The 22,500-nt window shown below is 36.6% G+C and overlaps 1 protein-coding gene across 2 annotated transcripts in view; it reads right to left on the minus strand.

Moving 5' to 3' along the window:
• The window catches only part of LOC128532903 (mitogen-activated protein kinase kinase kinase kinase 5-like), a 39,497-nt gene that overhangs the window by 16,684 nt on the left and 313 nt on the right, over positions 1–22,500 (minus strand). For both annotated transcript variants that reach the window (XM_053507031.1, XM_053507030.1), the window contains exons 1-8: positions 22,431–22,500; positions 7,854–7,911; positions 7,468–7,558; positions 4,850–4,914; positions 3,591–3,646; positions 2,617–2,664; positions 286–328; positions 106–178 (exon numbers count right to left, since the gene is read on the minus strand). The exon at positions 22,431–22,500 is cut by the window's right edge. In XM_053507031.1, coding sequence (XP_053363006.1) covers positions 106–178; positions 286–328; positions 2,617–2,664; positions 3,591–3,646; positions 4,850–4,914; positions 7,468–7,558; positions 7,854–7,911; positions 22,431–22,500 — 504 coding nt within the window. The remainder of the gene's footprint in view (positions 1–105; positions 179–285; positions 329–2,616; positions 2,665–3,590; positions 3,647–4,849; positions 4,915–7,467; positions 7,559–7,853; positions 7,912–22,430) is intronic.

Below are 22,500 nucleotides of genomic sequence, written 5' to 3' on the forward strand. Positions count from 1 at the left end.
GACAAAAAGGTCAAATTAAATATCCTGAAAGCCAAGCGTCCATGATACTAGCCATACAAAACTAGGAAAAAATGTCAACACCGTGGCTTCACTGTGCACTCTTACCAATATGGAGTTCCTATGAAAGACATACGTCGGGCGAACGTCGCTGTGATTTGGGCAGAGATTCCGAAATCCGCTAAAACCAAAACAAGAAAGATCATCGATTAAATCAAATTAAAAAAAAATATTTAAACCCAGCCAGTTTAGATGATACTACCAAGCAGTTTATACACAATCACTCACCTAATTTGACTTCGCCGTTATCGTTCAGGAGAATATTGGCACCCTGAAAGAAAAGTAGCATTAAAAAAACAAATCTTTTATAACTGTTGCAACCACATAGTTTTATAATATACCCTGGTTAACTCGCCAGCTTGTTCAGTCTGCATTTTATAAGGAGTTTATATCCAAACGAGAGAGGGTTTCTTTAAAGGTGATAAACTTAGAGTTCTTTCTGGGCAAAACAATAAAAACAAGTCTAAGGAGTCAAATGTAAGAATTTTATCTTCTATTTTAAGCTTTGGTGAAATTTTCTTGGTTATAGGTGGTCATATACAGTGGTGTGAAAAACTATTTGCCCCCTTCCTGATTTCTTATTCTTTTGCATGTTTGTCACACTTAAATGTTTCTGATCATCAAACACATTTAACTATTAGTCAAAGATAACACAAGTAAACACAAAATGCAGTTTTTAAATGATGGTTTTTATTATTTAGGGAGAAAAAAAATCCAAACTTACATGGCCCTGTGTGAAAAAGTAATTGCCCCCTGAACCTAATAACTGGTTGGGCCACCCTTAGCAGCAATAACTGCAATCAAGTGTTTGCGATAACTTGCAACGAGTCTTTTACAGAGCTCTGGAGGAATTTTGGCCCACTCATCTTTGCAGAATTGTTGTAATTCAGCTTTATTTGAGAGTTTTCTAGCATGAACCGCCTTTTTAAGGTCATGCCACAACATCTCAATAGGATTCAGGTCAGGACTTTGACTAGGCCACTCCAAAGTCTTCATTTTGTTTTTCTTCAGCCATTCAGAGGTGGATTTGCTGGTGTGTTTTGGGTCATTGTCCTGCTGCAGCACCCAAGATCGCTTCAGCTTGAGTTGACGAACAGATGGCCGGACATTCTCCTTCAGGATTTTTTGGTATACAGTAGAATTCATGGTTCCATCTATCACAGCAAGCCATCCAGGTCCTGAAGCAGCAAAACAACCCCAGACCATCACACTACCACCCCCATATTTTACTGTTGGTATGGTGTTCTTTTTCTGAAATGCTGTGTTACTTTTACGCCAGATGTAACGGGACACGCACCTTCCAAAAAGTTAAACTTTTGTCTCGTCGGTCCACAAGGTATTTTCCCAAAAGTCTTGGCAATCATTGAGATGTTTTTTAGCAAAATTGAGACGAGCCTTGATGTTCTTTTTGCTTAAGTGGTTTGCGCCTTGGAAATCTGCCATGCAGGCCGTTTTTGCCCAGTCTCTTTCTTTTGGTGGAGTCGTGAACACTGACCTTAATTGAGGCAAGTGAGGCCTGCAGTTCTTTAGTTGTTGTCCTGGGGTCTTTTGTGGCCTCTCGGATGAGTTGTCTCTGCGCTCTTGGGGTAATTTTGGTCGGCTGGCCACTCCTGGGAAGGTTCACCACTGTTCCATGTTTTTGCCATTTGTGGATGATGGCTCTCACTGTGGTTCGCTGGAGTCCCAAGGCTTTGAAAATGGCTTTATAACCTTTACCAGCCTGATCTCAATTACTTTTGTTCTCATTTTTTTCTGAATTTCTTTGGATCTTGGCATAATGTCTAGCTTTTGAGGTGCTTTTGGTCTACTTCTCTGTGTCAGGTAGCTCCTATTTAAGTGATTTTTTGATTGAAACAGGTGTGGCAGTAATCAGGCCTGGGGGTGACTACAGAAATTAAACTTTTAACTGTGATAAACCACAGTTAAGTTATTTTTTAACAAGGGGGGGGGGCAATTACTTTTTCACACAGGGCCATGAAGATTTGGAGTTTTTTTTCTCCCTTAATAACATAATCTTCATTTAAAAACTGCATTTTGTGTTCAATTATGTTATCTTTGACTAATAGTTAACGGTTTTTGATGAGCAGAAACATTTAAGTGTGACAAACATGCAAAAGAATAAGAAATCAGGAAGGGGGCAAATAGTTTTTCACACCACTGTAAGTGGAAGACATATAATGTGATGTTCATCAGCAGCCAATTGCGATCAAAGACAGTTTTCCAAAATGTTTTACTAAAATCTCAAATTGCTATGATGCTCATCTAAAATCCATCAATAGGAAGACGGGATAAGATTTCATGGTATTTCTGCTTATTCTAACTCTCTGTGCAGAAATTAGAAACCTAAGTTGGTATAAATCAGTAGTATATGTTAGTATATGCTTAGAACAATGCTAGATTGTTCTCGATGCTAGGTTTGAGCATTTTCATTTATAAGAAAACATCATAGTATAGACAGTACTATAGACAGTTTGGGACACATGTATAGTAACCATAAAATCAGTAAAACAACGTAAATCTTAATGCAGTATTCTGATACCTTTCAGCATCAGCACATACCTTGATGTCTCTGTGTATCTTTTTCTGGCCATGAAGGTAATCTAGCCCCTTTTAAAAAAGAGAGAGAGAGAGAGAGAGAGATCAGAATTGCAGATTTTGGATCAGTTGTAATTAAAATATCCATCCTATAAATGCAAAACACACCACCACCACAAAAAAAAAAACAGAACAGAAACCATGAAAAAATTGCACGTTGAAATAGAAATTGGCAAAAATCAGAATGAACATCACACACTCTTTGGACATGGTACTGTAGATGACTATCACATGGAAAATACACTTTTTTTCAGTTTGTTATCTAGTTAATCAAGTAAAACCTATTTAATGAGGATGTTCCTAGGGTAAAGTATAATTCTTTCTATAAATAACAAGGAGTGCTCAAGTCGAACCAGGACTTTCGATTGTACAGAATAACAAAACACAGTTCTGAGAGTCAATACTCCCTTTATTTCTCCATATAATCCCCAACTACACTAATGCACTAATCCCAATGTTTGACTAGTGAGGAAGCGATAATCAGACTGCCTGCTTCACGTCTGAAACACTGGCCTCCCAGGAACTCCTTTACTGGCCTTACTGGCCCCATGCATGTGGAAATGGCTTGAAGCGAGGTCAGGACTGTACGTGGGATGTAGCAATAACGCCCAGTCTAAGTTCCTTTGATGTGAGAGTGGTGCAGGTGCGGTGTAGGTGAATGATTTTGTGTACAGTTCCCACAGACTGATGCATCTCTTGTGGAAGTTGGTGACAAGTTATCCATGCAGTGCGCTTGAGCCACCTCAGCCAGGATGTCATTAACGGACTGCATCATTATCATCATCATTGCACTGTGCTTGAAGTCTTATGGAAATCACTTTTACGCCTTCATTCTTCTGCTCATGAGAGAATAAGCCCCAGTTTGACTTGAATGCGCCTCGCACAAATATTTATTAATCTGAAATGTTGCCAGCAGTTCTAGCTCTTCTTGAGCTTACCTGTAGCATCTCGCGGCACACGTATGCTATCTGCTGCTCTGAAAGAGGGCCAGTTACTATGAAAGAGATAAAGAGAGATAAACACATGATGAGTGATGGCATTTCAGACTACAGGGCTGTAGACGATGCATAAGAACTGTGACCCAAACTGATAAAAATGGGTTTACGTGTGAAGATGTGAGGTGCTTGAGATAACATTGTATACACATTCCCATAATATTCCTTTTAGAATAAATGTTTTATTATTACTTGTAGTAATTACATAAGTCCGGTTTCATAATTGAGCAGATTTCTGAGAGATATTAGCTCACTTGGTGTTTTGATGATGGAGCAGAGTGATGGTGAATGTGACAGGCATATTATAAATCCATCCATTCATCCATCCAATCAATTTCCATACTAAAAAGTCAAACACTATGGACAAATTGGAAACATCTAGCAACCTACGTCACATGTTTTTTTACTGTCAGTTAAAACCAGAGCAGATGGAGAAGACCCACCAAGCACGAGAAGATACTCCATGCACACAGACTGGAGAGAGGATTTGACACTTGAAAAACTATTGAAAAAACCTTTTCCATCAAGAAAGAAATATCGGAATCTTTGGAATTGGGAGTCATGAGTGGTGCAACAGAAAAAAGACTTGCCTTATTATTATCAGGAGATCGCAAGGTCAAATTTAGTGGATGCCACAGTAATCCTTGTCTGGGACTCACAGAGAGCAAAACTGACCCAATACACTATGACTGGGAAGGGCAGAGCAACTCTTGTCAAGAATTGCACCTACCATCTTGTGTATGTGGAAGAGTAAAGAACCAGTTGGTAGGAATTAGCAAGCCCTTCAAAGTGGCAGTTGAAGTGTGAATTATTGACATGGCATGAAGAGCACACTCAAGCTCTGCACCAAGCAGCAATGAACAGTGCAGCGGAAATGATTTTTGTTTTGCTTCAAATTGTGTCCAGAGTCATGGATGTGTAGGCGGAGAAGGTTAGTAAGCTGAATAAACCACATGTAATCAGTATATGGAAGTCAAATGTTAAGACTTGTCTACAGTTTTTAAGATTTATTTAAGACAAATATATATAAAGATAAATTATTTTGATAAAGTCCAGGAAGCTTGTTGGATGGTTATCAGAATAACTTGACTTTGGTTTTATAATAAAACCAAATAAAGGGCAATGAAACAACCTTTAACATGGAGGCTGCGGTTAAAGTAAATGATTCAGAGCAAAGGGAAATTGATGACAACTTTACCAACCATGATAGATATCTTGTAAGGAACCCCCTCCACAGTATTCCATACAGATCCAGAGTTTATGTGACCTAAAACACATACATATACAAATTTATTTGTCTGATTTCCATATGTTTAATCGCAACTTTACATTGCAGGGCTTTATAGTTAATGTCATGCAGCACCAAACAGTCAGCTTCCAGGATATACATTTGTGCAGCAAACACATATATTACAGAATATATAACAGTATATACTGAAATCAATTACAGGATGGGAACAGCCAGTACTAGACTGTGGTTTTATATATTTGTTCATCTACATAGCAGGCTACCTTAAAAAACTGGACTGATTATGCTAAAATTATGGAACAATTAAATCATAATGATCCTTAATTGGCTAAAATTAGTGAAGTTGTTCCTTAACCCAAACTTGTCTACAAGCCCTCCTACTTCTCCAGTACACACTCTTAGCCAAGCCCACATGCTCCAATAAAGACTCTTGACCAATCTCACGCAGCCCAATAAACATTTATGACCAATACCACCCAGTCTAATACACACACACATAACCAAGCTCACCCACTCCGATAAACATTTATGACCAATCTCACCCACTCTAACAAACACTCTTGACCCATCCCATCCACACACATTACCAATCCCAAAAACCATTAATCCAGTAAACATTAATAAATCTCACCGCTTAAATAAACACTCTTAGCTAAGCTCTTTAATTTTGAGCAATCTCCACCACAGAATAACAGCATTAACCAATTTCACTCACTCCAATAAACACCCTTGAATAATCACCCCCAAGACTTCTTTCTTGACAAAATGCCAAGTATCCATTCACTAAAATACTTCCAAGAGAAAATAATCCCAAGCGAGCGAATCCCTGGCCAAAAGTCTTTAGGAAAGCGGGTGGGATTGGTCAACAGTGTTTAAGGAAGTGGGTGGGCTTGGTTAAGAGTGTTTGAGGAAGTGGGTGGATTTGGTCAATATTGAAGAATTGGCTAGAATTGGACAAGAGTGTGTGGGCTAACCTCTCCACCGGAGATCTAGAGGGAGCTGATTGAACAAGCTCTTAGAGGGGAGGGATGAGAGGTACTAAGTACTCTCACATTAATAACGGCTCTACAGCCAATCAGAGGCGTCTGAGAGCTTATACAAGTAGAAGGAGCGGGTAGCGCTGTCCTTTGAGTGTGTTACGCCGCACCCAACGGTGCGTGAGCGAGAAGTCCGAAAAAAAATGCGGTCGGCTGGCGTCACATGGTTTGGAGGAAACACGTGATAGTCTTCGGCCACCCCGGGAGTAATAGCCTTAATGTGGGAGCGCCCCTAGTGACGGGGAGGAATTGGATACGGCTAAATTAGGAAGAAAATCTGGAAAAAAAATCCTTAAAAAAAAAACCCAAAAAGTGTTAGAGGGAGGTGTTAAAAAGAGTGTTTGAGGCCTGGATGGGATTGTGTGGGGATTCTGCTTCTTTGTATCTGTATCCCGGTTAGCGGATTGGCTTTGCTAAATTGCCACTTGGTGTAAATGAGTATGCAAATGTGTGTGCATTCTCATTAAGGGTTCATTTCTGTTTCATATGTTGTTAAGGATAGGTTCTGATCACAGACCAGTTTTTTTGTTTTTCCTAAATACAGCGGAACCTTGGATTACGAGCATAATTCGTTCCGGAAGCAGGCTTGTATTTCAAAACACTCGTAAACCAAATTGAATTTTCCCATAAGGAAGTAATGAAAACACAGATTATTCATTCCACAGCCCAAAAAAATAAATACATAAAAATAATTAATACAAAATAAAAAGTAAAAATAAATCCCGAAAATAAATCCTGTGTTTCCATTTGTGCATGCAGGCGCTGTGTGTGTGTGTGTGTGTGTGTGTGTGTGTGTGTGTGTGTGTGTGTGTGTGTAAATCTAAAGTAAGCTCCCCTCTCCCTCTTTTCGTCTAACACAGTTACCCTTCCTCCCCTTTTTTTACACGCACGCACGCACACAACGGAAACACTGTTTTATCGGAAAAATAAACAAGGAATCTCGCTTATGACACTCGAATGAGCGATACACTAACGAAATGAAATAACCGGAAAAATAAAATAAAATTAACTTGCACTTTACTCTGTGTAGAGCAGAGAAAAAGAGTGTGTGTGTGTCTGTGTGTCTGTATACGCGTGCACGGATGTTGATTATACCAGTAAGAGACGCGCACTAAGAGCCAGCAGGGGAAACGATAACCCACAATTCCACAGCACAAGAGAGAGAAAAACCATTGACTCAGTTGTGATCACGTGACGCTCAGCATCTAAACAAAAAGCACATGCGTGATCCATGATACTCGGTACTCGTAAACCAAGACTTGTTCGTTTTCCAAGTCAAAATTTTATTAAAAATCTTGCGGAACGTCTTGCGGAACACTCGCAAACCGCGTTACTCATGATCCAAGGTTCCACTGTATTACTTCAATGCGCAAGCATTGTATATCTTGTCATCTTGTAATCGTTCTTCTAGAGATAAGAAAGCATAATGTGTTTGAATATCTTGCAGCCATGTAATACAGCTCTACTGTAAACCCCACAATGATACAATGACCCATATCTGGGTACACAAAGTTTCCCTCTTTCTGACTCTGACCTGATGTAGCTGCCGTAGTAGGCCACGATGTTGCTGTGCTTACAGCTCTTTACCATCACGATTTCCTGCTGGATCACTGAGAAATCATCATCTAAGAGAAGAGAAGGAAACAAAAAACAATCTATGAATTGACCAGGATCTAATTTGTATCTCTCGAGTAAGGGTTGTCAGTACCATACATATGGGAACTACCCGATTTTGCTTGTTATCTCATACTGTACTTACTTTATATTTTTTTATTTTGCATAAATGTACATCATTTCGGGGATTTTAAACGTTAAAGTTTCCAAAAGATCCACTATTGCATCTCATATTCAAATCACTACCGGCGAACAAACATTTACAGTGTTCATTTGAGTCAATAGTTTCTCACAAATTTCCCTTACCAGGTTCCATCTTGATTATCTTTATGGCAGCCAGCTCTCCTGTCTGCTTATTCCGAGCCTGGGGACACACACAAATACAGATGTAGAGTCAGAACTAACTTGTTTTTAGATGTATGGGGGTTATTTATCTTTCAATGGGGTAGTTACAGTTACAGATCTTTGATAGTAACTGAATCTATTGTAGTGTTTATTACTTCAGAAGTTAAAATGTTTTTTATAGTACTACGTTCAAGTGACAAATTGATGACTATTTTTATTCCACGTAACCTTGTAAACATTGACATTTCTGGTGATTTTATCTTGTTCCACTGTCACTGTGTCTTTATATTGTCTTTATAACTGACATGGCTGAATAACAGGTTGCTTGTAATTTTAGTCGTATGAAGTCAAGTGAGCTTAGCAATAGATACTAAGTATAATTTCTGATTTCTAAGTAACATTTCTTGTGGTTTTTATCTAGTTTCTACATTCACTTTGCCTTTACATTGTCTTTACAACTGACATGGCCTTAATTAAAAAGTGTCATGTTTTGTGCCATTTATTTTGAGTCATATAAGACCCCATAAAACCCCAAAATAAACAGTACAATCCATTCATCACAAAAAGTGACAAATTGTTTTTGTTTGTTTGTTTACACTAAAGAAAATAAATTGTGATACTGTGATCCTATTTGGCGCCGACTTTTAATGATTTTTCTAGGATATATCTACGCGCAGTGGTAGAACAGTGATGAGGACGGGTCACATGCACACCCACTGTAGTGTGAGTTAAAAATAGATGTTTGACTTTAAGAGTGGAAAAATTAAGTAGTTGAGTTGCGGGACGAGGACGGAGAGTTCTGGGGGTTAACCATGACTTAAAAATAGCTACAGAGATGAGAATGGCCTACAAACAAACAAACACACATACAAACAGTGACTTTTGGCAAACAAGAAGGAAAAGTCAGACACCAGCGACGACACCAGTGACCTCAGACACACACACGTGCGTCAGTGTCCGTGGTAACACGTCAGTTATGAAGCAGCTCCGAAAAAACAAGTCAATGTTCCGAAAAGGTTTTTTAATTCCAAGTGAATCAGTTACGATTAATCATATACCGCTGTGACATACTTCAGGCTCTTGTGTAACTGTATTCCCGTTTCGGAACATTTAGTCCTCATCAATAATACTACTATTAATAATAATATTAATTATAAATAATAATAATAATAATAATAATAATAATATAAGAAAGAGAAATGTTGTTCCGGTTGTTCAAGATGGCCACCAGTAAAGAGAAGCAGCTCAAGGCAGATACTATGACTTTATCTCAGGCTCACGTAAGATGCATTAGTCTCGTGCCTAGCGCCAGTCAAAAATTAAATAGGCATTCATCAGATGCACAGCGATTAGTGCTATACAGATGGTCTGTTCTGTGTTCGAAACAGGAATAAAAAAAACCGCAAGAGGAAAACATCTTTAGCAGGTCAGGCTACATTAGTAAAGGTCAGGGCAGAGGTGGTTCAACTTCTGTTTAGAAGATAGAAGAGAAAATGGCGGCAGCAGAACATTACAGACTCTCACACCACAGTACTTTTGATGTTCTTGATTCTGACACGACAAGTGCTCATCTATAACGACAGCTCTGACATTAGCGTAGCAGAAAAGCATGGGTTTATAGTAATGCGCTCGTTCTAACGTTTTCGTAAGAGAAAATTCACAGTGCAGCAGACGGGCCTCAAATGGGCTTTAATGTCATGTTGGTATTTAACAAGGGAGAACTTTGTCAGTCAGGCATTCCCTTCAAGTACAGTTTTGTGATTTCTCTGTGATATGAAAAGCTGAGTGTTTGTCTTTTTTTGGCATATTAAGTTTCTTGGAAAAAGAAAACAGGAAGTTGATGATGGAAGGAATATTTATATATCCACTATAATGTAAGTGATCTTGTTTTCCAGACGTTGCGCAAGACTAAATGTTACTACACACAACCACGCATGCCCTTCTACACACACACACACACACACACACACACACACACACATAAACTGTACATTAACTGCGTTCTAAATCCGCTTTTGAAACTTTTATGTAATCATATGATACTTTATTGATCTTAATAAAGGAAATTTCAGAATTATGTGTAATGTATAATATATATCATAATTATCGATGTTTTATTCATTCAATCATTCACTTCCTATACTATTTTTTTCTTTTTTATCTTTTATATTCTGTTTTTCTTATCATCTTCTCTATATTTTATTATTTTTCATTACCTAATTTATTTCTATTTTTATTCCTAGTTCTAATAATAATTTAGAGTTTAAAGGCCACGAGCGGTCGTATAAGCATTTCACTGCATATCGTACTGTGTATGACGGAAGCCTGGAGCCTATTCCACGACACTTTGGGCATGAGGCGGGTCAGGGTGCCAATCCATCACAGGACACACACTTTGGGAAGTTTGGAAATCCCAATTAAACTAATCGTCTTTGGACAGTGGGGGAAAACCAGGATGTCTGTAGGAAGCCCTCCAAGCAAGCAAGTCCACACACATTGACCAGAGGTGGAAAAGACGACAGTGCCAACTACTAAGCAACATTGTTCCCCGAATGTTTCGTTAGTAATAGTCATGTTGTTTTGACTAAGTAAGGATTACTACAGTTTTAATCAAACTACAATAATTATAACAAATAAAATGTTGTATTCATATACATTTACCTTTAATTAACATATTATGTGCATTTACATATTAATAAAGCTACTCATTCAGATAGCTTCTTAGTTTGCTTTACAAATGTAAGTTCAATTATGCAGTATACAATAAAAATGAGTTTAATTATGGCCATGGTTAATGCATCGCTAAAATATACAATAAGTGCGTCATGAGGTTCCAGTAATTCGCTTGCAGACATTATTAATTAGCACATAATGAAGCATAGAAGAACTTTGAAATAGAACAGTCCATACAAATACAGTACTGTGCAAATGTTTTGCCCCTCCGTTTCTTTAGATTCAATTAAATTCAATGATTATATGAAAGAAAAAAATGGAAAGAAATGTTTTAGTGTGTCAGGCTGCAAAGTGCCTGAAGATACAATTTACAAATAGGTTGTTTATGTAACAATGCCAGCAGCAACCTCATTTCCCCTCTCATCTGTTCCAAACACTCACCAGTGTACTAATCACCCGCCTGATCATCTGTCATCATCCGCACCTGTTTTCTTACCGATTCATGCCTTAAGTTAGATGCTTTTTATGCTTAAATGATTCAAAGGTCACTGGGTGGCTTAACAAACAAGCAAACCAAAAAAAAAAAAAAAAAACATTCAGCTAAAACTGCTCAGGTCCAGGGACAAAAATACAGGCTAGAAAAGTCTGCATAAAAAATACAGGAAAGTCTAACTCTTTGGAAGCAAAATATGAAGGAATCTGGGGTGGCTCAATATTTCTACACAGCACTGTACAGTATATTACTGATTAATCATTGCATGAGTTTTAAACTGTTGAGCATGCTTTTCTGTGTAATGAGCAACTGAATTTAAAAGTCCACCTTCATGGTGGAGAGTGTATTAGTTTGGGCATCAGAGGTTTAATTTACGTATGACCTAAAGGCCTTTACGAATAACAGACATGTGGGAAGAGAGAAAGACAGACAGAGAGAGGCAGCGAGAGGGAGGTATATATATGCTTGATGAAGGTTATAATCTCACTTCTCTATTTTTTTCCTTTTAGAGACCACCTGCTATGCCCAGACATGTGCGCGCGCACACACACACACACACACACACACACACACACTCTAAAAATAACTACTTTAGCCCACATTATGGATTGATCTACAGTTCTAAAATATAAAAAAGTCAATTCAATTTATACAGTTTTATGCGATTAATAAATAATTAAAGCTATTATGCATTACCTAGTATAACTAAGTAATAAAACCAATATTACTATTAGTTAATTTTTTAGTTCCTTTGTATTTGGATTTATTCCGCATCTTAATTCACACAGCTAGCTTTTATTAAACTTAATCTAAAGTTACTATGCTGGCATATTAGTAAAGAGAATAAACTAATGTGTGCAATGAATATTCATGAATCTGTCATTTAGGTTGCATATCACAAAGTTTTATTAAAGCATTAATGTACTGTATTATCATTGATAATTGTGAACCGAACATCACACGGTATAACTACATGTTTGATCTCTTGTGTCTACAAATCCATTCTATAAACTGTCTACAATCTGAGATTTGTACTGAGATTTTTTTTTTTATCTTTACCCAAAGAACCTAACATTTTTGCACAAGTGAAAACTGCACACTTATAACATATTGGCATCTTTAAAAAAAAAAAATCAGACAATTATAATGCAAAGTTTTCACTGCATTGTTGTACTATTATATCGGTCTAGTTTGTGTTGTTTACTCAGAACTGAACTTAGTGGGTGACGGAGACATTACGGTTTGCCGTGTAGGTTGAGGGAGACGCGTACAGCACATTGCAGCCCACTATGGGTGTTTCCTTGCACACACGCAAACATACACACAGACAAACACACACACACCTGCACCACATTGCTTACTTCTTTACTTCTTTGATATCTTTTCATTTTTATATTCACATCTGTATTTTAATAAAAGTGAAGAATTGAAACTGAAAAACAGACACGCCCACAGATCTCATAACCATCACTGGAATCCTAACACTAAAGTGAAGTCCAACTAATCAACTAAGATTCGTTTGGCTTATGAAGATTGCTTTGGTCATGCTCTGGAGCAAACATAGAGAAGCTACAAACATAGCAAACTGCGTGTCTAAAGGCATTCTTTGATATGTTTAATCTAAGAACATAATAAAACCTGAATATGTACCATTGTGCAGATCATTTACACCCAACGTACAGTACAATTCAGTCCGCAGGCTATACGCTACGCCTCTTAGCTTAATCTGATGCTAGTGTGCTAAGGAAGTACATTTTTCTGCTTTAGCATGGGGCTGCAACAGTTCCTAGCTTGTTTTACTCTTTTGTATAGATAATAATCTGTCACACAATGTCAGAAACCACATCAACAAGTTGGTTTCACACACTAATCAATTGTACAAAGTTTATACAGATACAGACAGTTTGCACAAATTTCTGTGCAATCAAATTACTAACTTACTAGATAAGCACCAACTCACGACTGCTAGCATCTTCGAAACTTATCATTGTCTTCATTACAGATTCTATACAATACAAGTTCCTATTTTCGTGGTATTCACAGCTTTAAAATATGCTTCATAAAAGTTTAGTTAACAGTTGATGCTAATTTTATCCTCCTATTAGTCACAAGAATATATAAACGTCTGTGAAAAATGTTAATATCCACAAATAGTCCGGTATCATTTTCACTACACATAAACATGGCTAAATGTCAGGGAACTGTAAATAGTTGTAAATAGTCATTAAACCACACATCTGAGATAAATGTTAACGCTTTTGCCTTTCCTACTGTCACTGTAACATCACATTGTTCTCAGATGACTAAATGACTACATCTCATCTTAAAGAGTCATCTTAAAGAGCATTTTCTTAGTCATTTACCAGCTATAAAGGAAACTTTGATATTCCAGGGAGTGTCTCATTTCCTTTGCAATGTCATTATAAACAAATTGACTACATAGAATCGAACAAAAATGGCATTTTAATAATATGGGAGCTTTTTTTTTAAAACGATCTATGAACGAATCTGAGGAAAATGTCAATAATCCACAGAGTGTCATTTGCACTGTCATTTGCCAATATGTTCTTGCCAAATACGTAAATAGCTGCATGTCACGTTGCTAAAATTGTAAAGGTTTTTCTTAGCAGTTGTGTAATTGAATGTGAATTTTCTTATAGTTTTTTAGTTATTATATTATTATCTTATATCTATGTATACATGTTAGCAGATTTTAAGCTGGTAAAACTTGTGTGCGTGCACACACACACACACACACACACACACACACATGCAAACCTACGCACAGATATGCAGTATACATACTGCTTATACTGCTATAACCAACATACCCACATGGTACTGGTGCTAAAAAGTGTCTTACCTAGGTGTCAATTCCATGACCGTGATCTTAATTGTCATTAAGATTAAACTTAGCCAAGTTAGATTTCAATTAAAAAGACGTAAACCTGAAAAAGTGTATTTAGTGTATTCTAAAATGCTAAATTGTTAAGATATTGCTAAATGAAAGATATTGCACAATTTAAACAACAATTTTTTACAGGTCATATGCTACCTGAAGCTTACACCAATTTTAATATTAATATTTATGAAGAAATATGAATAGTGTGCATTTTAAATGATCATTGTTTAAAGCAAGACGGTAATGCTGAAATGTAGTAACGCTGAAAAATGGCCAAATCATCTCTCCAAAACGGCTTAAGTTAGCAACTTGAAATTTTTAGGGAAGCAAGATTGGTCACTTCCATGTTGCATAAATTTTAAAACTAACTTCTTTGGTACACAAACACACATATTCTGTTTTATATGTATAACATTTAAAAAAACAGCATCAATACTATGTTTTGGCTGAAAGCAAATAGATAAGTGACTTCCATCAGATTATTACTGAAGTGATTAATATGGTTCAGCTGGGAACAAGTTATTAAACTACAGTACAGTAACTATTGGCTACAGTGTGTAGTTTCTCATTTCTTAAACAATCATGTCAGAAGACATATCCTGTGGTCATGAACAAAGATGTTCCTCAATTTCAAATGGGTCAAATTATTGTCTTATCCACTTATCAGAGAGGGTAATCTGAATCTGAATCATTAATCAGCTAGGGGCATGGTTGAATGACCAGGTTTTTCCATCAATGGATTTGTTCTTCCCTGATGGCACAGGCGTATCCCAGGCCTGTGAAACAGTGAAAGAGTGCTTCAGGAAGCATGAGACATCACTTTCACATATGTATTTTATGCAAAACCCAGGAGCCTACATGGTCTGTCATGTAATATGTTGCTTTCTTTACCAGCATGAAAATATTCTTCTGTAATGTTGTTTATTTTATTATTCTTTGGAACATAATGATGTGAATATGATAAATATATGCAGATATAATATACATACATTACAACAATTGTTAAAAAGATAATGTGATGGCTAAGACCTTTAGACGACAGTACTGTACATAGAGAAATAAATCAAATTAAAAGTTCAAGAGAAATATTTGCATGCCAGAAAAGGAAGCAGCAAATATAAGTGACAACTTTTCAAGCAAAAAAGGAAGCTGAACTGTGGGTGGTTCTGCAGAATCCTCAATAAAATGTAGTAGCTAATTTCTTTATAAAAGTGTATTGTAGATACATTGTATCTGAGATTAAAGGGTCCTTGAAGGACTTTATAGTTTTTCCCTCCTTTTATATATATATATATATATATATATATATATATATATATATATATAAGTGATATATATACACACACACATTTTCTTATCAACTCATCTCAGGGAATTTTTTTCATTTCCAATGCTACTGCTCTCTTGCATATAAATAACTTGTGAGAAAACTAAATTTGTAGCTTTAGTCATATGATGTCATACTCACTGATTAATGGACACATTTGAGTGAAATGTTGACATTCCTGGCATTTATTTTTTTAACATTTCCACTGTCACTTTGCTATTTCTTTACTCTCAAATGACTAAACTGCTATGTCACCTTGCTAAATATATCATTTGGCCAAATGAAGTAACACTTCTGGGAGCAATTATGTTTATATAAATAAATTTTATTTTACGGTATAAAATATTACGATATTATGATATCATTGTTGCTTTTACGTTGTCCTTGTAATTGACTTGGCTACCTGCCGCGTAGTTAAAATTGTAATTTTAGTCAAACTAAGGCTTTTCTTTCTTATTTACTTTCTTTACTAACACATCTGAGAGGAATATTGATATTCTAGACATTTTTGTAGTATTTCCACTGTCGCTTTGCTAATACCTTGTTTTCAAATGACTAATACGCGACATGCCACATTGCCTTAATTTTGGTCATTTTACTAACACATCTGAGCGAAACATTTCCATTGACAGTGTTTTATTACATAGTTTATAATAAATATAGCTAAAACCATACATTTTTCATTTTCTTACATTTAGAATTGTAATTCTGGTCAAATAATGTCTTTTGTTACTGATTAGCAGACACATCTAAGAGAAATGTTCACGTTCTAAACATTTATTTTTTTCAGAATTTCCTCTATTAATTTGCTAACACATTGCTCTCAAACAACCAAAGTGTAATTTTTGTCATATGGATTTTTCTCTTTGCAATTAACAAAAACGTCTAAGGAAAATGTTGATATTACTGAGAGCATTGTGTCATTTCTGCTGTCACTTTGACTTTACATTGTCCACAAATTAGGTTTTCGGCTACTTGATAGCTATTTAAACCATTAGCTATTGTGGTTTTCCATTTGCCCATTTGCTTAGTACCACTCAATTTTCACGTCTATAACCAGTTAAACATCAAGCATCATGTGTAGTTAATAACGTACTGTATCTTCTGGTGTACTGAAGCCATTTTTAGCATTTGCTACTAGAAGTGTATTTCTAGGGCAGTTTTAAAGGATATTGGATATCCTGTAATAATATCAGGGTCTTTAAACATCCATTTAAGATAAAAGATACCAGGCTCAGCTCAGATCAAAAACATCTCCTTTTTCACACTTTATATTTACTAGACTTGTCAACGCTACAAGCTAAGAAAATTCGCCCCCTCTTCCCTATTCACACTTTCACCGTCATGTGCTTCTATGTCACCCGAGAGTATGCAAATTCTAACATTTGTAAGGTTAATTATCAAATCAGGTTCTCTAGTAGGCCAAACTGTTTATCATTCTTCTCGGTGTCGTTCTCTGGGGAGGAAAAGGTCCCACATCCCCTCATTTGCATTTTGCACACTGCTTTAACACAACAAAGCTCCTAAAGAGGTTGAAAGAAAGAAGTGAGACTACAGAACATGTCACCTACAAGAGGCTTTTTTAGTCCTTTTTTGCAGGAGATACTAGATCCTTTTGTTGTTTTAATTGTTCATACGATACTAATGTAGTCGGTATTTGTAACAGGTTAAAATCATGATCTAAATCACAAATAAAAGCTTATACAGTACATATTATTTCAATTTGATTAAGGTCAAGGTAAGTAAAACTGACTATCCAAAGCCCTTAAACATTCTTTAGGTGTCCATTTTGGGTCATTTAAGTGAAACAGACTACCGTTGTTCTGTAGCCGTTGACTCCAACCCTCAGCTAAAATAAGATCTTCCAAGAGCTGCAAAGCAACTAGGACCTTTTGTACACTTTTCTAGCTACAGGCATCACCATGGTGAATCTAATTCACTTTCCTCACTTCCATGTATATGCATTTATATGCTTCTGTTTTTCAATTGCCTGAACATAGCAATGTTATTTCTTTTTTTTTTTTTTTTTTTTTTTGGAACAGGATGTTATCATTAGCTAGAAAGGAAGTTCACAGAATCCAGTAAACATCCTCTAAACATTATTAGAATTGAAATAGAGCTCTATGACAGGTTCCAATATCCCCAAAACAAACCCCCTTTTCATTATATAGGCCACGTGATCTTCATCGGCAGGCTTCTTATGATCATCAGTTCAATGTGGGCTTGTCCTGACCACATTAAAACACTGACGATTCCCACATAAATATGTAACGGTTAGGGCTTCTGGCCCAGACGTCTTCCTTTTTCTCTGCTCTTCTTTTTCTCTGATATCTCTCCCTCAGCCTTACCACTTCCTTCTACATTCATCAACATGTTCAGTTTAATTACATCCCTAGTAACCTGCTGCATTTTTTTTGCACGCTACAGTACGTGGCATGATAATTAACCTACTCGGGCTAGAACGTCAATCAACGCGGCCGATGAGGAGGTTGCAATGCGTCGCCTGCCAAAAAATTTAGAAACAGTAGCACACATTTGACTTTTAGCACTGGTTGTAGAATGTGACGGTTCCCAATATAATACAGTAAATCAGTAAATAAAGCTTTGCTGTTTTTACTTGAATGCTCTTTAACGCTTCTCATATTTACTACAATGCATGTGACCAGAACACATAACTCCAAAATTAAATGGCAATTCTAAAGTAACTTCCTCTAATCTTTACTATTATTTAAACCCTATCTATAAGCAATAACACAACTTACAAAACTTACATTTAAATAATAAATCCAACCCTTAATCCTACTTTTAACCCCTTACTGTAACTAACCCTAAACACTAACCAAAACCTAACCCCTGAACCCTAATTCTAAAGCTAATAAGGCTAATTTAACACAAAGCATTTTATTGTAATTCCTAATTCTCATTTCCATTTATTTTAAATCCTTAATTCCAACACAAAATCCCAGGTATAATCTTAATCTATGTACTGTACTTTTTACTCCACAAGCTACATAAAGACAGTCGCTAGTCTGCTGTGGACGTGTTACAAATCACACTTGTCCTATGTATGTGTCATACAGAGCACAAACACACATGGTCGGTGTTCTGTACCAGTGTGCATCAGTACGCATCGTTTGGCGAGTGAGTGATGCATTGTGGGATTTTAGATTCTCATGGGAGTGGAGTGTACAACGTAAAGCTCACTATAAATTGCCAGTGGTGTGGTTGGTTTCTTTTTTTTTTTTTTTTTCAACATGCATTTTACTCATTACTATTTATGACATTGCAGCCAACCAACCCATGACAAATTTAGCAAAAGAGGAACATGGCAAGCACTGGCAATTTCACATTTTCTTCTCATTGCTGTGTAAACTGTGTTTCCCTTTGCACTTTCTTCTTCACCAGTTTGCCATACTTATCTTCCTACAAATCTGGAAGTGCATGAATCATTTGGGCTTCCTATCTTCTGTTTCTCAGAATACACTTCACCTGCACAGGTGTTCGTTGCACACTGCCAGTTTCCTGTCAATCTCTCTCTCTCTCTCTCTCTCTCTCATACACACACACTCACACACACATGCAGAAGGATAGAGAAACAGCAATAAAACCCACAAATTTAAACCACTGTTTAACTGCAGTCCTAAACTCTAAAACTCTCAATGTAATCCTATACTCAAATCCCAAATTCTCATTCTAAACTTTAACTAAATCCTAAAAATCTAATCATAAATCTGTACTAGTTCTAAACTTTCACACTAATCCTAAACTCGAACTCGAACGCTAAATATCAATCCTAAACTTGAACTCTAATCCTAAATTCCAACTGTAAATCTAACCTTTAACATTCTAACTATGATCCTAAAGTTTAACTTAAACCTAGCTCTAATTATAAATCTAATAATCTAACAATCCTAAATTCAATTCTGAACCTAAAATCTAACTTTAATCCTTTATTGCAACTGTAATTCTAGCATCATACAATTCTAACATTTTAACTCTAATCCTAAACTTTAACTTAAGCCTTACATAATCCTTAATAAAAACTACTTCTAAATTTCAACTATTATTTTAAACACTAACACTAAACTCTTACTTTAATCCTAATTTCTTACTTTAATCCTAAATCACAGCTAAAGTGCTGAACCCAACTCTAATCGTAAATTTAAACTCAAAGAATAAATCACAACAGAAATTCGAAACGTTAAACTCTAGGCTTAAACTTCAGTACTAAACTCTCACTCTAATCCTAAACCACAACTGCAGTCCTAATCATAAACTCTCATTTCAACCCTAAAGCCACTCTGATCCTAAACTTTAACCATAAAACCCTAACTCTAATCCTTGACTCCTGACACCCAGTTATAACATACCATCATGACTCTAGCAACCCACTCACACATCGGCGGACTCAGAGGGGCTAAAAAGCACCTAGAATTCAGTTCTTGACTGAACTTTCCATTAAAAGGAATTCTGGAGGTTGACTCTCCACATCACTGGTGTAATGGAACAGCATGTAGGGAGATTCAACACTGTACTAGAATAAATTCTAACAAATTTACACGAACAATTGACTAACTTGCTAGCTGTGAAACCATATATGATCTAACAAGCATCATCAGTCACCTTGCTTTAAAGTTTGTGTGTGTGTGTGTGTGTGTGGGGGGGGGGGGGGGGGGTCCAAACGTATTTCACAGCATCACTAAAATGGAAAGAACATGTAAGAGTTTGGATGATCTGCGGGGAAATTTGTATGCAATTAAATTTCATTTAGCTGATAAATAACAATCTGTGATTGGAAGTTTGCAACATCAACCTCCAGTGACTTCATCCTGGTAAAGTAGACGATTCTTCGCATCATATTCTCTATCCAACGTCAGAGGTGTGTTGAGAGAATCTCCTGGCTGCTTAGCAAAACTTATAGCAAGGTCTTTAGGAAATGTTGTAGATCTGTTTTCACATGTGTCTGAGGCACAAGTTCACTGTACACCAGCGGTCGGTGCAACGGAGTAAGAATCTGATTCACGTAAGACCTGTTTTGAAACGAGACCAGCAACGAAAAATACAAACGGCGGGGGGTCTTTTAATTTTTCTCGGAAAAATGAACAAAAACAGAACCGCTGACACACTGACGCTTGCAGATGTAGGAAAATAATCAACACAAGGCGGGTGTGATGCAAGTCGACCTGAAGCAGAGTAATTGATTCCCAGAGCAGAGTTAAGTCCTTTCCTATAAGAGCGCAAGCTGAAGTGTTTTATTCCTCTTATTCCACAGTAACCTGGCAACATTTGCAGTTTTATATTTATTCCCTTAAAAAAAAAGTTATACCTTTTATCCATTTACAGTCACCTAAAGCGTAATGACTAAACAATAACCAGAAATGCAAAAACCATTCACAATGACAATGTCCTCAGTTCACAGTTTTAAAAAAACACGAACTGCTTCTGTCTTACACACAACACACACACACTAACACAGAACTCAGACTACACACAGCTATCGAGAGCACAACAAAACGCCGGGTTGAGGTTCAACAACGCATAAAACATTGACTGAAACTCAACAACCTCTGCTGTTATGGGTTAAACTGGAAGTGGGAAAAGGAAGAGCAATCACAAAGATGCTGGAGAAATATTAAGGAACAATTTCTTGACATCATTGTGTTCAACAATGCCAACAAATACATTATACAGGACACATACACACACCCACACACTAAAGACTGAGAGCTAACAAAGCTGTTAAATGACCTTTGGTCTAAAAAAACACATTTGCTTACAACGGTTTCACACTAGCAAGATGTAAAAAAAAAAAAAAAAAAAAATCAACACCAAGATGGTGAGATGCGGCCTGACGTCAAGTGGAGTTACAGCTATTTTTTTTTCTCCAATTAACAGGATGTCCCAAATTGGTTCTATTCCTCTTGTATCGCAGCAACCGACCGATAATTACAATGTTTTGTGTTTATTAAACTCGGTCACATTGTACTTTTTCACCATGTATAAAATTTTAAGTTTAAAGTTGCAGGTATATTCTGTATGCAGCATGTCACGTTACCATCCTGAAGACTACCTGTGACAAAGCACTGACACTGGAGACGCCTCCTACAGAATATATACAGTACGTCCACACATATGTATATACTGTATATGTCGAAATCGGCAGAAAACATTGTTCACTGTATAATTTTTTTGGTTTGTTGTACACTGAATACTGAATGAGTCGAACTGAATGAGCCGTTACTATAGAAACGATCATGTATTAAAACGAATGCACTAATATAAACCTGTAACTTGCGTGCTGTCAAAATAACGCTGTTATATGTCATACAATCGTACCTAATTATTGTTATAATTTATTTGCGATTTCATTTTTTATTTATTTTAACGATGTACCTGTCACATCTCAACACACCCCTTATATACCAGATCCATTCATTTCCTGCTTTCCAACTGAAAACTATTAAATAAAACCTAAATCATCTTGAGTCTAATGCTGACCCTCTAACCTTTGACCTCTGTCACCTTATACACGCCAGGTAAAAGTTCACACCTTTTATGTCTGTACCTCAACATGTGCTACTGTTCCCGTTCGGGTTCTGGTTGAAAATGCCACCGTATACTGTTTTTTTTTTCCCTTCCTTTTTTGTCTTTCATCCATTTCTTTCAAGCACATCAATTCTACAAGTTATATAGACATATACGAATGTCATTTTCTATCTTTCATTCTTTCTTTTCTTTTCTTTTTTTACTCTTTTCTGTGTCAGATCAAAAGTAACTACGTTGGAAGACACAAGCTACAGATTCTAAAAACAGGAAGTATGTTTTTCTTTCTTTCTTTCTTTCTTTCGTTCTTTCACCTCAATTTAATTGTCATCTTTACTCTCTTTTGTTCTAATTTGCTCTCGACTTTCACATTTTTCTAAACTAATAAGCCAACACAGTTCGTTAGCTATTCGTCCTTCTCTCCTTCCTTTCTCTTTTCATATTAGTCAGGTTTTTTTTTTCTTTTACTTTTAAGGTTCTTCTTTTTCTCCTTATTTTGAGACGCCATCCCTCCTTGTCTCTCTCTCTCTCACTTGCTTTGTTCTTATTTCTCTTTTAAATCTCTTTTCCCCCCATCCATTGTTTTACTTGACCTCTGACCTTGTACACTTCTCCATACGTCCCTCCTCCGACCCGCAGCAGCATCTCGAAGTCATCCTGTGGGTTCTTG

This window comes from Clarias gariepinus, chromosome 11 (assembly GCF_024256425.1).
Source record: "Clarias gariepinus isolate MV-2021 ecotype Netherlands chromosome 11, CGAR_prim_01v2, whole genome shotgun sequence".
In the NCBI taxonomy this organism is placed as follows: Eukaryota; Metazoa; Chordata; class Actinopteri; order Siluriformes; family Clariidae; genus Clarias; species Clarias gariepinus.